The sequence below is a fragment of the Molothrus aeneus genome, chromosome 1, assembly GCF_037042795.1.
Source record: "Molothrus aeneus isolate 106 chromosome 1, BPBGC_Maene_1.0, whole genome shotgun sequence".
In the NCBI taxonomy this organism is placed as follows: domain Eukaryota; kingdom Metazoa; phylum Chordata; class Aves; order Passeriformes; family Icteridae; genus Molothrus; species Molothrus aeneus.
In genome coordinates this window covers 86,231,477-86,248,057 of record NC_089646.1, presented here as the reverse complement: position 1 = coordinate 86,248,057, position 16,581 = coordinate 86,231,477, and the positions used below count along the sequence as shown (strand labels likewise).

At 37.7% G+C, this 16,581-nt stretch overlaps 1 protein-coding gene across 2 annotated transcripts in view; it reads right to left on the bottom strand.

Annotated features, from left to right (window-relative positions):
* FHOD3 (formin homology 2 domain containing 3) overlaps positions 1 to 16,581 on the bottom strand; it is a 377,898-nt gene that overhangs the window by 186,437 nt on the left and 174,880 nt on the right. For both annotated transcript variants that reach the window (XM_066560163.1, XM_066560156.1), the window contains exon 5: positions 4,943 to 5,048. In XM_066560163.1, the coding sequence (XP_066416260.1) occupies positions 4,943 to 5,048 (106 nt within the window). The remainder of the gene's footprint in view (positions 1 to 4,942; positions 5,049 to 16,581) is intronic.

Genomic DNA, 16,581 nt, shown 5'->3' with positions numbered 1-16,581 from the left:
TTCTTGTACAAATGCAGTTCCAAAACAAACTACATTTACTATTTATAAGGAAAAAATTGTAGGGCATAATAATAATAAAGGTGCTGTTCTATCAGACTGAAGATGCTGTTGACTTTGTGCATGAATTCATCAACCTTTAATCCTCTTAAATGGTATGTCACTGTCCCTCAGAGTATGTAATATCCATTACCCAGGACCATTACCAATATCTTCTGTGCTTGCACCAATATCTGTAGAAACACACAGGACTTTAGCACTTTATCAGAAGTGCTGAGAGTCTGTGATAGGAAAATGGTCTACTGCAACCTAGTGTTCTGCTCAGATTATGGAATTAAGTCTAAATTATTGAAGTTTTGACTATACTGTCCTTGGAGTTACTAAAGGATGTGCAAACATGGTGCTTAGGGCCATGGTTTCATGGTGGATTTGGCAGTGCTAGGTTAATGGTTGAACTTGATGATATTGAGGGCCTATTTCTACCTAAATATTTTAAGGATTCTAATTATCTTTAATTTTAGGTTACAGTAATGGTTTAGGGATTTACAGGAGAGTGGTTAACTTAAAGCACAAATATTACCTCAAATCATAACTCCTAGGCTCCTCTACGCACTTGCTTTTCTTTATTTCTTCTTTTTAAAAAAACTCTACACTAGAAATTCAAAACTGCCAAACAAAATTGAAACCATCTCTCATCCAGACTTGACACTCAAATTCTTATTCTCCATATAAGCACGCGGCTCTCACTAAATCAGAGAGCTGCATCCAAAAGCTGAATTTGACTCAAGCATAGTCCAGTACGAGCACTGTATGACTAGTCTGCTATGACTGCTGTCCTATTTTTTCCTCAGCCTTACTCCTTAGACCTTGCAGCAAGGTCAAGGCCTTTGCCTGCTCAGACTGAACACTTGGCTTGTGCTTTCAGACCACAAGAACAATATCTAGCTTTCATCTAATTATGGACACTTCTAAATACTGATCTGAATCCATAAGCAGCCAAATATGGACCCAAGTACACAATTAGACTCTACAAACGAGGCTGGATGACCTTTTGACAACCTTCTCATTTGATCTGAGGGACAGACAGCACAGGACCTCACCAGGCAGAACTTACATCACAGGGCCAGCAAAGCCATCCCTGAAACTCATAGCTTACTTATTCAGTATATCTTTAAAAGAATTAAGCCATGGTCTGCACAAGCTGTTTTTTTTTTCCTCACCTTCCCAACAGCACTGGCCAAATTATCAGAAAACATGAAGGCTACCATGGCATTTCATGTGTTGCTTTCTCATTCTGTGCAAGGAACAGATGATCTCAAAATTATATCCAAAGAATCTTCAAAATTACAATAAGGTTTATATTAATCCTCATCAGTAATGGATATTTTCATTACCTTTAACCCATTCCTATCTGGGTTTGAGTATTTAGGTAACATCCAGCATACTGCAATCTTGTAACTGGGACAGAAAGTTTTAACTTCAGTGTTATCCAATGAAGTTCCTCATCCTTGTGGATCGTTTTGGTAAAAATGGAAGAGGGAAGAAAGAACAAAAAGAAAACAAGCATGTTTCCATGGAGGAAGGGACGGGGGGGGGGGGAAAGTCCCTCAAAACACAGTTTCTTTAAATGGTCATAATAATTAAAAGGAACATTGGAGAATAAATTTCGTTTTAAGAACTGTTTAATAAGGAGGATCAAAAGCTGTTTCCTAAGCCAGTCTTTTTTAAAAGAAACCCTCGAGAGAAGACTGGCTACTGTTGGTTTCCAGTCTATAGGTTACATGCTGACAGAAGGGAATATTTTGGGAAAGATATAGTCAAACAGCCCTAGTTCAGGGACCCGAGCAGAAATAAACAGTTCTTCCTTAGCACTCAACAATAAACTGTCTGGATTTCTCAACATTGTATGCAAAATCCACTTACCTTCTCTTCACTTACCCACCAAAGTGACTAAAATTTTCATGACTCGTATTTAATAATTTTTGGCAGCTCAGTCTGACTTGAACCAAGTCAAAACCCCTAAGCAGAAATTGACAACCAGGAAATATTAGAGTGAAACAATGCAGCCTTTTGGAAAAAGGAAAATAATATCCTCAAGAAACAACTTGTACCTAGAACTCACTGAAACACCTATAGCCCTTAAGCATACGTGTATTTACAGCCTATTTTCCCTGCAAGGTACATAGCTATTTCTTGATGAGTGCAGGCAAACAAGTTGATATGAAACACTGGGAAATTGCTCAGTAAAGATGATGGACAATCTCATGTAAGTGAGTCCTTGAAGCTAACAAGGTTATGCTATGCCTAAGGCTGCCACTTACTGTCACAAGTGGCTGAGTTAGAACTGCCACAGGAAGAGTGAATGACACCAAAGATGCTGGAGAAATGCCAGAATATGGAACTTAGGAGAAATCCCATCTATTTATGATTTAGGCTAAATGCAATGAAAATAAGGAGAATATTCCACTCCAAAAGGGTCTGCAGAACAAGGACAACACAGCAGGAAGGCAAAAAATCTCTAAAAAAAGACTTTTTACTTCTCAAATCTCCACTACTTAACACTAATCTTAGAGCTTACAGGACCCATCTCTGTGCTAACAGTGATGTACATTCAGTAAAATTTGTTCATCTATTTACCAGTACTCCAGGTTTTGTAAAATGCAGCACTGCAATAGATACACACAACTGCCACCAAAAAAAAAAAACCCAAAAAAACAACAACAACAAAAAAAAAAAAACCCAAACAAAAAACCCAACCCAAAAAACAATGAAACAACCTAACCAATCACTATGATCTTCCAGAAATAATATACCAGAAACACTCTTACATGGTGTTTTTAATGCTTCTTTTCAGCACCCTCCTCAATGTATCCAGATAAGATTGTTTGGCTATACCGTACTTCCAAATCTATCTTTATCTCCTTGCACACGCAAACCTATTCAGAAAGTACATGCTGCCTCCTGGAACTGCAAACCACCTGACATAATTTTGGAGGTGTAACAACCTTTGAAATTCCTGAAAGACAATCAAGACCAAAACTGAAATGAGCCCACATCACACAGAAAAAACTGTATTATTGTAAAGGATACTAGGGTACACTACCCAGACAGAAACTTCAGCTTCACACAGCAGCAATGTAGAGAAAAAAAATACATGATTTCAGAAGTTACCAATCCCTCAAAGCATTTTCCTAAAATAATGTTTTTACCTTTATGACATACTTCTACATAGTTATTGTTATTGTTAATGTTGTTTTGTTACATTCATTTTGAACAAGCTGTAATCACTTGTTAATAACAGTGCAACAAGGTGAGTTTGCAGTTGCATTTGTATGATGCCATGGACACTAAGTCTCTGTTTTATCATTCATTGAATTCACGTAAAAATTTCTAATTTTAGATCATGGAAACCAGGCTCTTGGAAGCCACGATAAGAAAAAGACCATTAGATCTCCTTGAATGCTGGATGCATTAGTGTATGGGAAGGGAAGGAGAATGGGAAGGCTCCTAGACTGAGGGCCAGAATGTCCCATACAGCACTTTTATTTTGCTTCCAGTCTGAATTTTCCGAGATCATCTATGGCCAGTTTTCTCCCAGAAACTTTGAATTGCACATGTTTCTGTGTCCTTGTCTTCTATTCAAGTACTTTTATGTGACTGCACAGCTACTGACATAGAACATAATTCCTGTAGTATTGGTTTGTTTCTTTTACACCTCCAAACCTGGTCTTATCTTCAATGTCTTTGCATGAAACTCCACTTACTATTGGAATCCTTGCTTTCCATAATTCAGCATTTCTGGTTCTTACAAAATCCTTCTACTTATTTTTGTTGTTTTTTGGGGGGTTTTTTTGCCCCTCAAAATGTAGTTTGGGTTTTAGCAGTTAAATACATCAAAGTGACATTTTTAAATACAGCTAAATACGTCAGTCTAAGAAAACTCAAATGAGCAATCTACCACAACTATGTATTCATAATCAGTCTCCATTTACTATGAGATCATCCAGCAGCAAAAATCCCTTGGAGTGACTGTTCTCCCCTTCAATACTGAAGAAACTCTCCAAACATACAGCCCAGGTTCCCTGGCTAGATGAAAAACACATGCATCCATTTGCCCCACAACAGAGGAAATCAGCTTTCTAATCACATAGCACACCTTTTCCAAATCTCTCTCCAAACCCCACCTTTGCCAGGTATCTTTTAAGCGCAAATAACAGAACATTAACCTCTCGTTACCTGTTCAACTCCAAAATGCCAGATGGCTTAAAATGGTTTCCAGCCAACTGACCCCTTAAGGTGTGACTTTCTCCTAGTCTATTCCATAAATACTGCATGATATCCAAGAGATACCAATGATGCTCCAGTCTGGGAAATGAAATAAGAAATAAGAAAATAAGAAAATACTTCTCCCAACAGGGTGATGGAGCAGTCTAGGTGCTGCCCTTCTCTGTTTCTCTGGTACTTTTCAACTGTCTAAGCAGCATGGAGAAAATCCTCCATGCTGCTTGGGAGGTCAACAGCCACCCATCACTGCAAGAAAGGAGAGAAACACAGCTCACAGAACTCCTCCTGTTCGGAACAGTCCAACCTGCTCACAGCAGCTCCTTTGAAAAGATGACCACACTCCACACTCCACTTAGTTAGTTCTGTGCCCTCTGACACAGTTATCCAGTAAAGGCTTTAGAATGCCTTTTCTTTCCTAGAATTGGAGATCTGCAGTGTAATCTACAAGAAAAGGTGAACAACGGGGAGAATATTACAATTCCAAATATTCCAGTTGATTCTGCTCAGTGGTGAACATTAATCTTCCCTTAGCTTTCTTGCACAATGTGAAAGAATCTGGACCAAACAGAAGCAAGTTCAAAGACACTTTACACAGCAATTTGCTGCAGACCTGTGAGAGCTTCCAAGCAATAAAACCAACTTTTGGATGCATTTCCTTTACCTCTCAGGATGTAGTTCTGATAATTCTGATCAGCTTCTGCTCCCACTTTGATTAAGCAGGTCAGACCTTCAGCAACAACAAACTCATGAACCAAGTCCTTGTCATCCTGTCACAGGAGAAAGAAAAGCTGAATTAGATTTTTGAAAGACAAAGAAACAGATTATATCATAATGTAAAATACAAATGCATGCCTGCAACACTGATTTTATGTTTCACATGTTGTAAGCAAGTTGATATGAAAGTTGTTACACAGAGGACCAAAAGCAAAATTTTGAGTTTTAAAATCAGAATGAAATACATCAGTGCAAAGCAAGAAAAAACATGGTTTAACCTTTCAGTAAACTACAGAAAATTAAAATCTGCAAAATATGACTTTTCCTTTTTTCACTGAAGGCTTCCAGACATTCTACACAATACCAAATCTCTCATCATACCACATTAAAAAATATCATAGAAGCCCTAAAGTGTCAGGATCAACAAGAGAACAGCATCTCTATTCCTTAGCATAATTCCAGTTTCAGTATTCTAGCTGTGTGCAGCAAAACTTTAAAACTGGTTTTACTGCAAAGTAATATTATATTTATTACCTTAACATAATATTAATTAATTATATTTAGAATGGGAAAGTAAAGTGTTAAAGATAAGAGCATTAGTAGACAATATGCCTACACTGTGATGGAAAACAGCAAATACGAAATTTCACAGGAGTTTATGCTTGCTAAAGTGACTCACTATTTTTTCATCAGCATGTCTTTCCTCAGGTAAGCAGAATGATCCCATAACACAGTGACACCAGGGAGTGGAGGGGTTTCCTGAGCCTTACATGCAAAACTACTGTGTCAAGGGACTACAGAGCACCACATCTAAAGCTTGCCTGTTCTTACAGAAGGCTCATGCAGACAAATAAGAAGCTACTAAGAGCTGGATTAAACAGCCTTTAATGAATTAGCCATGCAAATTAGGCACAAGACCAATTAAAGGTATTAATGGGAGAGAATTACTCTGCAGACTGAGTAATTCTCAGTTGCCGACTGCCTTCTTTTAAATAATCTTAATTTATGCTTTCATACATAAGAGCGTAACAGACAAATTCCAGCTTTCCAATAATACAGCTCCAAGAACCCAAGATCTGTACAGTAAATTTGCTGAGAGTTATTTTTGAATTCATGGCAAACACTTAGCAAACTGCCAAGAGAAATCAAATAATCAAGCACTTTTTAGTGAGACATTTCACTTACTGCAAGTTTCTTTCAGCTGGATGGTTTATTTACTATGAATTTCCTTTCACCAGAGTTAATTTACATAATTCCTACAGTCTAACCAAAGGGGATATTAATAACTGGAAGGTGATCTAGCAGTTTGTGAGAATTTTAGAAATTATGAGAAAAAAAAATACATTTCATGTTTTAGCTTGTCAAATTTGTTAAAACAATTTGAAAAATCTTATACAGTCATGTACAGATACACAAATTTATCACATGATAAAGGTGATTTATCCTTTAAATAAAGTACAAAAGTACACGAAGTGAAAGCATGCAATCATACCCCATGTCTCGGTGAAAGGATGTAAAAGCCCAAAATACATAAGATAAAATTCACCCCTGCATGTGCACCCTTGAGCTAAATGAATTATTTCTTAGTCTCAACGTTTTATCTTTTAGGAGTGCTATTTTTTTTCCCAGTAGCTAGATATAAGCCTTAATACTGTTTTCTGGAAAGCTAAGAAGTTTACAAACTCACATGTCAAACCAAGGCACTACAGATGCAAGCCTACAATTTCATGAAGACAAATTTCCTCTATTCATTTTCACTATCAGGTGAGTGGTCCCTCTCAAGTATCCCTTTGTTAGATGGTTTTTTTAACTCAAAATACCTGAATAATTTCCTCTTCTTTAACAATTTTGAATGCAGTTTCTCTCCAAACTCAAGGGAGGAAACATATCTATGCAATCTCCTAACCTTAATGTAAAGTATATTAAGGTTTCAGGTAAACTAAGGCTATGCGTAATGGTAACAAATTGTCTAATTTAAGAGAAATAATATATATATGTTTCTCTTAAATATATATATATATATATATATATATAAAAGATATATATCTAGTTATTGAGTGAAATAATCACAATTCTTTTCTGGATGATAATGTTATCCTAGTTCAAAAACATTTCCTTTTTCTTAAAATGTCTTTTCTTGAAACTTGAGCATATATTTTCATTTTGCATCAAGTGTGTTTACATAGTCCTTGAATTGAGCAAAAAAGGAATCTATTCTGGATTGACACATAGTGAAATAAAGAACATTGGAAAAACAGCAAAAAGTAGGAATAACTGTGGTCTGTGGCAGATTCTGACTTTTATTAATAGATCTAAAATGCCTTTTTGGGAAAAATAAATGACATTTAGATGAACCAAAAAAAAAAAGAAGTCCATATAGCAGAAAAGTTAACATTAGTTCAGTCTTAGAATCTTCCAGATTGAACCTAAAAAACAAAATAATTTTTTAAATTGCCTTTAGCAATTAAGGGCTGCTGACATTCAGTGAAAGATCAACACTGAAACACCCACTGTAACTTTAGGATGTTTTCCCATAATCTTAAATAGTGAATACATATTAGTGCATCACCTGGGGAAAAATTAGAAATTAGCATTTGATTGTCAAAATAAATCAAGGAAAAAATCTGGGTTTATGTTGATGGTATTTATTTATTTGTCTAGTTAGTTATTTAATTATTTATTTTTGAATATGGACCTTTTCAAAGCAAATTTTGAGGTCTGTCTTCTGGAACTCTTTCAAAGCAATCAAGTCATAGAGTCACCCTAAACTGAAAGGAGATATATTGCAGGGCAACAGCAGAGGAAATAGAGGGGATGAGGAACTCCAACTAGACTGCTTTTTGGGAAGCACTGAATAAACAAATCAAACCTGAATTTAAAAAAAGGCTTTTAAGATACTTCTCCTTTCCCAAATAAAAGGGAAAAAGAAGGTGTAATGAAGTAGAGTACAAACACATCATGCCTTAGACATAAATCTCAGCTCAGTACATTATCTATCCCATCATGTATATACGATGAGAGGAAAGAAGCAAACATCTGGACTGTGCAGTGAAAGATGAAAGGCATGCAAGCCCATGCGTTCTACATTGAAAGGAGAATGTTTACATCAATTTTGGTCTAGGATAATCTTTTCAGACCCATTAACTCACTGACTTGCCAAGTTAGGTGACCTCAAGAGTAAAGGCTACTCTCTAGCAGTGGTTAAGAGGTTCAGGTTACCAGGAAGAGAGCATTCATTGTTCAGAATATTTGGCATGAGCGTGACAATGATACCTACAAGTACATGCCACACGTGTGTGATAGCAGCTAGAAGGAGGCAGGGAAATGTTGCCATTTGCTATGGAAATGGACTCTTCTGCTAATATTGCAAAGATTTATGAGCCCTTAATCAGCAGGCATTAAGGCACTGATGAGAAAAGCAGCAAAACAGGCAAAGCTGTCTAAGCTTAGTGCTAAGCTCCTGCAACCATAAAGATTGTGCAGTGACACAAAGGCTGGCTACTTAAAAGTCTTTATGAAAAGGTACCATTGGCCTCATCAGATAAATGTATTTTGCTCATTTATTCACCGACTTCAATTAGATCATGTCTCTTCCTTTTTTAGGCTTCTCAAAGAAGATAATGTATGTTTGTGCAATAGAAGTCCATTTTCATCCAATGTATAACAGAAAAGACACTAAATATACTCAAAGTGGTGACTTTAAAACTTGCTTATGTGGTTGAAAAAATGCACAAACTATACTTTTTCACCTCCATAACTCAGCCTAGCAACTAAAAAGACCCCACAAACCCTGTGATCAAGCAGTCTGTACCATGGGCTCCTATGCCACTGGCAGAAGTAGTGGGGGACATGGCCTTCCTTCCCACACATTTGTACCATTTGATATATTTTATAATGCAGTTTTGCAGGGTCTTACCTGAAGATTGAGACTGAAGATGTTTTTCTAAGGAATGGCATTTTGCAAGAACATGTTTTATCTGGTGTGCAGCTTCCACGTGCAAAGATAAATTGTTTATGTACTGTTTAAGATAAATTTTTCTGAAGCCTGCTATTTCTGTGGGCCATATGGTTGAAAGCTTTTTACCCAAAGCATCATTATTTTTATGCCACAAGAAAGTTGCTTCATTTCCTAATAAGAATTGAGGTTTTGGAACATAGTTTCTCGAGGGGATTTTTTTTTTTAATCTAACAAGCACTGTTGAAAGCTTCATTCCAAGTATTTGGGGAAACTGGATTAGTAAGGAATATTCACACTTGGATATGCACATATGTATTTCTTTCTTACGTGGCTAACAGCTGTGCAGAATACTGTCTTTCCAAGGAATCATAAAACAAAACAAGTTGCTTGTCTATAAGATTTTCACCAAGAAGAATCTAATTTTTATGTTTTGAGCTTCCCCCTCCCTTTAATAAGCTAACCCATTGTTTCTGTGTGCTTAAGCATTCCCATATTTAATTCTATCTTGTACAATTCTCTCCTGTTTTTGTTACAGAATTAAAGACTGAAAATTTTATAATCATTTCTTTAAATAAGGAAAACCATGAGTTTCCCATGGTTTCCAGGTTCCCCAGCCAGTGCTCTCCACATGACACATTATTGAGAGAGCCAGCAATCACATTCTGTACTGACCAAACCTTCCAAAATGCAGAAGTTGCTGCAATTCAGCCTAAAAGTGAGAGCAGCACAGGCAGACAGAGTACCAGTCACAGACAAGAGAATCTCCTCTCTAAGCCTTGCCTGTGGGTTTACAAGAGGGGGTTGCATTCAAACCAGCTCCAGTGGCTGATGCATTTCACTGTCTGCTAGAGGAAGACCTTCCCTCTCTGCTCTGTCACTCTGCAACATCCCTATTAAGAGAGATTTAAACTCTGATTATCAGGTCAGCTCTGGTTTTGTCTGTAGACCAAATCTTGTAGCTTCACAAAGATATACTGCATTCACATTCCAACACTGTGATAATTCACCTAGGCAAAAGATAAGATGAATATTGCCAATTCACTGGGCACCATGCATAGGAGAAGAAATATATATCGACTTAAAGAGGAAGAGCAACCTCCTCTGCTGCCTGAAATTTTTTGGAACAAGATGCTGGCAGCATATCAATACAGAATCCTAGAAGCAGAAAGGGCACGGCTCATTCAGATACTACCTGGCCTGGCTCCTGAAGTAAACATCCCTACTTTTCAAGAGGGAGAGCTTGTGAAATTTTGATTCATTGCTATGTTCATCTATGAAACAGTATCATGGCAGAATGCACTGTCCCTAGTCCACATTATTATGTCAGAACAAGGTCTCCTTGGAAAGCTCTCTTCCTCAGTTTCCCCTGCCAAGAGTTCACACTGCACAGCAAGGAAACAGAACTGAAACAGAAACTCTAAATGATTAAGCTCAACATGAAAAAAATAAAATAACAAGGAAAACTACATCGATCCATAAAATGTCAGTGCATTTTAGCCCTCTGAAAAACATAAAAGACGGCTGCACTCTTTAGAAGTTAAAGCACTTTTTTTCAAGCAGCCCCCACCTCCCCCTCTCTTTTTTATTTTTAATCTCCTGCAAAGTCAAGATAGGATCACAAAGTTCAGCTGGTTTTAGGAGGATTAAGGTTTAGGGATTAAGCTTCATTCATTTGGGGATGTAAATTAGCGGCAGAGGGACAGCAGCTGACTGGTGAGGAAAGGGAGGAAGGAGGAGGCAGGTCAAAGAGCAAACCATGCACGACTGTAGGCTTTCGCTGGCATAAATCTCAAATGACAATGTATCTGGCACTCCACCACAAGAAAGTAAAATAAAGGAATATTGCCCAATATGCTTCAAAATCTTTCTCTGTTACTGAGTGCATAAAGGCAGAATGATAAAATCCAGATTTCTATTAGCAACAGCATCAACAATGAGTAGGTACTTGTTCTGCCCTTCCTATACTTAATAACACAAGGAGAATAGAAACAGATTTTTTTCCTAAGCATTCCTCTGGATCATATAAAAAAAAAAAAATCCCCCCCAAAAAAAATCCCAAACCATCCCCATACTTTGCTCCTAATTTGACTGTCCTGGGCAGCAGTAGCCATGTGGCAGCACAGATCAGAACACACTTCCATGACCTGAGAGCCTTCATATCCACAGGCTCCCTGTACAATTTCAAAGGCTCATTTGATTCCCCATCCCAGCAGCAATGGAAAACTAACACACAATTCCTCTCAGCCACCCTTTCGGGTGCCTACCTCTGCAACCTCAGTGACTACATTAGAAATATATCACAACTAAGCCTCCACAATAATGATTTTAACTATTGCTACCTGCCTTCAGTATGCATCACATCTGCTGAAGTTACCAGCAAGATAATTACTCCCACTGACAAGACTAAAATGGTGTAGTAATAAAAGTTATTTCGTGCTCTATTAGAAACAGAAATCCCAAAGTGTTTCCATGGTCCAGCTTTTTTATTGGCTAAACGACAGGTTGCATTTTGCAGATCAAGATTGGCTTGCAATGTTTGCCATTAGAAAAACTCACTCTGGCTTGAAACTGAGTAAACATAGTCAGGAAGTGATTGAAGGAGCACAGATTGCCAAGATATAATTTATAGTTGCTTTCCCACACTTCAAACTATAGTTCTGTCCTTTGGACTCCAAAATTATTGATATAATAAAAATACTAGATTGCCAATCCAGAAGGGCCTGATATTATCTAATTCAATTGTCACTGTTTATTTCAGTCCATTTTAAAAGCCAAATCATCTATTGCAAACAAATCTAGAAAGAAATCATTCCAAAAACATACACACACGCACATATACACACACATCCATACAATAGCTACACACATCCATACATAAACTGAAGTCCTACAAGTCTCTCAAGACTGTGTTCCCATTTCAACCTCAATTATTTATGAAGCTACAAAACAATTCTATGTATGGACTAGATGAGCCAGTGGTTGAGTAGGCAAGTCTTAAAGTCTTAAATATGAAATCTCAGCTCTATTTTGTGTTAGGACATTACTCCTAGAAGATGAACCAAACACAGATCTGAGAGTCCTCTGCTGTGACAAAGAGTCCATTTCTCTCAGACATGTATTTCCACTCTGTGATATTTGGTAACCCAGAAACTACCCCCAGATAGGTGCTTGGCAGGTTCACTTGCTGTCTTTTTTCTGTCAAATTCCCACCAGAACACCTAGAAGAACAGCTTCTTGAGAACAAGATTGCCCTGGACTGGGATGTCCCAAAAGTGCTCATCTGCTAGAAATGAATGAGGTAGAAACATTTAAGTGGTAAAAGGTAGGCAAGGACCAAGCAGCTGGTTTGTATCTCAATGGAAGCTCCTTCCCCTTGTTCTACTTGTTGATTGCAAATGCACTTCACCCACTTTACAGACCTCACCAGCTTTGCCAAGCTTCCATTCTTCTTCCTTCCAAACTTTTCCCTACACTCCTCCATGCTGTGGCTCCACTCCTCATTTTCTTCTGTTCATCAGCCTTTACACCTTCCCAACTCATTTCATGTACATCTGTGTAGAAGCATGGCCATAACATGACACAAAGACATCAGTATTTTTACACTGTTCCCTTTTTTCCTATTCTTTCATCTATTTACATGGAGCAACATTTTACAACAGCATGGATGGATATTACCATCCACCCCTACTTTCAGTGAGGCAATATACTTAGCCAGCATGCAATGGCTTCTGGTGATGATAACAATGAAAATTTATCCCTAGTTCTATTGTTGGAAGGAAGGGATGCCATCCAGAGGGACCCTGACAGGATTGAGAGGTAGGCCAATGCAAACCTTATGGAGTTCAACAAAGTGACCTGGGTAATGGCAATTGCAGACACATTTACAGGTGGAGCAGAGAAGAAATTGATAGCAGCCCTGTGGAGAAAACTTGGAGGAAAAATGTAGGGGATGCTTGGATTGATTAAAAACTCAACATGAGCCAGCCATGTGCACTGGCAGCCCAGAAAGCCAAAAGTATCCTGGGCTGCATCTAAAGCAGCATGGCCAGCAGGATGTGGGAGGGGATTCCACCCCTCTGCTCTGCTCTGGTGAGACCCCACCTGGACTGCTGTGCACAGTTCTGGTGTCCCCAGCATAAGAAGAACATGGAACTGTTGGAGCAAGTCCAGAGGAGGGCCATGAAGTGGATTAGAGGACTGGAGCACTGTTCCTACAAAACCAGATCAAGAGAGTTGGGGCTGGTCAGCCTGGAGAAGAGAAGGTTCCATGGAGACCTCATAGCAACCTCCCAGTATCTGAAGAGAGCCTACAGGGAAGTCAGAAAGGGATTCTTCATCAGGAACTGTAGTGATAGGACAAGGAGTAATGGGTAAAAACTGAAAGAGGTGAAATTTAGGTTAGACCAAGGAGAAAAACCAGCCTAAAGTCTTTTATGTCTACATTTTTCTGATAGATAACAAGTCAGTAAAACACATATATTGGTACCTAACATGGAAATAGAGATGTACACAACTAAGACAAAAACAAAGATTACTTCAGTGGATGTAACTGAAAACCCCAAAAGTTTACTGTTGTCTTATGTTAATTAAAGACAAAATTTAGAGAGGAAAGGGTCCTTAGCCTGCACAACAAAGTAGCTCCCATGTCACTTATGTTCTTTAAGTTTGCTTTCTTCAATAACCAAGATTGAATTATTGTGATCCTGCCTCATCTTCACCATTATCTTCTTCAAAAAAGTCTTATTTCCCATTTACTCTGAACATTTCCTCTTCTGTGACTTTAACTTCACTATTTTTACATAACCTGCCTGATTTCTGCAACAGATGAGGGTAGGAAAGCCATCTTACTGTGATGATATAATGTTTACTTCTAGTGCTCCCGTTGAATTTAACTTTGTACCTGGGATAAATGCCATGCTCACCTGAGAAAAGTCCAGAGTTACCATGAGGTTCTACTACTGCAAATGTTGGACTGCCTTTTTGGATTGTACAGAACAATAAACTGAGAGGGAACTGAACTGTGCTATAATTCTTAAAACAGGCTGAATGAAAGAACACAGAAAAGAAACTGTGCTGCTATTTAACATGTTGAACAATTTGTAAGCACCTTTCTGCTTTCAATATTTAATTTTATTCAGTTAATAAGGCCCAGATAATCAGAAGATCTTTTTTTCCCCACATAACTTTTTCTTTCCCCTGTGAGTGCAAGAAGCAAGCAAGCAAAAAAAAGTCACACCTCAGTCTCACATTAAGCTATCCAATTATTCGGCAGAAGATCTTTGGTTGCTTCCTCCCTATAATGGCATTTGGTGGGAAATGAACAAAAAAAAAGCCCTGCTGTACCTATCTCTGTTTACCACAGTCTATCTCCCTATATACACTCAACCACCAGATAAAAATAACAGTGAAACTAAAGACATTTTACACCACTGATTTGATAGGGACAGAATTTCTTTTTTTTTACCTTTCGTAGACAGCAGATATATCAACACACTGTGTGTTTGATCTCCCAGTTAATAGCAGAATAAAAAATTCCTAGAAAAGTCACCTACAGCAGACCCTACCAGGTATATTCCTCATGGCAGATAAGCAACAGATCAAGCAACATCAGGCATTGTATTATATACCTGAGGAAGCTAAAGTAGACAGGGGCATCATACTAAACAACATCTCCTGTTACAATTCAAACATTCACAGTGATTAGAGAAGGAATACTGGTGGGTTCCCAAGTTTTAGGATATATTTATGGTGTAAACAGTTCACAGTTTTTACTCTCATTAAAAAGTGCCTTTTTAGATCTTGGCCTGTAACATTGTCTAGACATGAAGAAGGCGCTCTACTTGCTAATGAAACTGAAAAACTCATTTTGACATTTAATGTGTCATATCTATTTTATTTATAATCTCTAAACAGTAATGAGACATCTCCTTTGTAAAATAGGATTAAACAGATCTGTAAACTGCTAAATAGAACTCTGGTGAATTTGATTTGTGAAGGAAATGAAGGTTTCTCTTTTTCATGACTTAAACAAGAACCCTTCCAAGAGGCTCTTAAAGGGGAGAGGTGGCAGGCAGCCTCCTCACAAGTGATGACAGCAGCCCCTAAATCAAGTGTCACACAGCTTCAAACCCTAAGGAGTCATCAGTCATGCTTGCAGGAGGGGAAGGAGCAGCCTCCTTCCTTGAGATCAATGAGGCAAACACAGAATACTCCTTCTGCACTCCTAAGGATGATTGATGACTCCTTAGCAGCTGAAGTGTGTGACATTTGATTTCACTCACTGATAAGATTGTGTCTTCCAAACACCTTCTAGTTAATGTTTCCAGGGCCCCCACATAACTGTTCTTTGTGACATTTTTTAACACAAAGCTCAATTGTTCAATGATTAATGAATTTCTCAACAACAGATGAAAATTCTATAAGAGAATTTTGTAACTGCGTGCCTTGATAGTCTGATCACAACACAAAACAGGAATCTAGGCTCCTTAAGAAAACTGATGGGAGATCTCCTGCCCCTGCCTCTGTCAAATGACACTTGCAGGCAAAACAATCCTAAAAAAGAACCATCTTTTTTTTCCTGAAGAATTTAATATATACACTTGAGGTCTGCTTATCAGAAAAGCTAATGCATTAATTGATATTGATTAAAAGTTGTTTCCAAAATTTTAATAAGCAGATTTCCACAAGGTTATCAATTTCCACAGACGTGAAATGTGCTTTACGGCTTTCTTATTTTTCTTACAGCATCATATTCTTATTCAGTTATTTCCTATTTTGAAATGATGCAATCAGCATGACTTGAAACTATGCTTTGTAACTTCAAGGTACACTTGCTTATAGGTTTTAAAGTATCCCAGCTTTATATTGCATCCTGTTGTATTACAGGCCATGTTACATAAACTTTTTAGTATCACTTAAATCTCACAGCACTATTTATATTCATTTTTGTGGTTTTGCCCATTTTTTTTTGCTTTTAAGAGTGAATTGAATTAAATGCTTTAAGCAGATGTATTTTTAACTTTCTTATGAAATGAATAACATTTTTTGATCCTGATTTGATAAGTGCCATGTTTGGCTGGATTCTGCTCAATGTCTTTGGAAGTTTTAGCACTTTGCACAAAAGTCATGAGGTTTTGATAAATACAAGTTCAGAAGTCTGTCAGAAAATCCATTCAAAAGGAGAGAAACTGTACTGGTTGTCAATCCTATCCTACTCTCTAAGTTTGTTTGTCAAAAAGCATACTGGTAAATAGAGGAGGAAAACTGCAGTACAATCCAGAAAAAGATGATGACTGTGGCTCTCCCACCCTTTCAGAATGAATGACTGGAACAGAGTGGCAGCACTGTCAAAGAAAAACGCTCCACGTAACCTTCATCACTTTGCCAAAACCAGCCCACCAGAAGAAATCAAAGAGAAATTCCAAGTGTGGACCTGCCAAATGAATCTTTCATCTAAATTTTGAAACAAAGACATTGCTCTTGCCAAAAATTGCTAAACTTTGCTGAGGCCTCACGTGAAAAATCAAGAGCTCTGACTATTTGGAATTCAAATTCAATGTAAAACTTGGGCTTACTCCCAATTTATGCAAATGAGACACTGCATGCTACTTGAAGGTCTTTAAATTAAA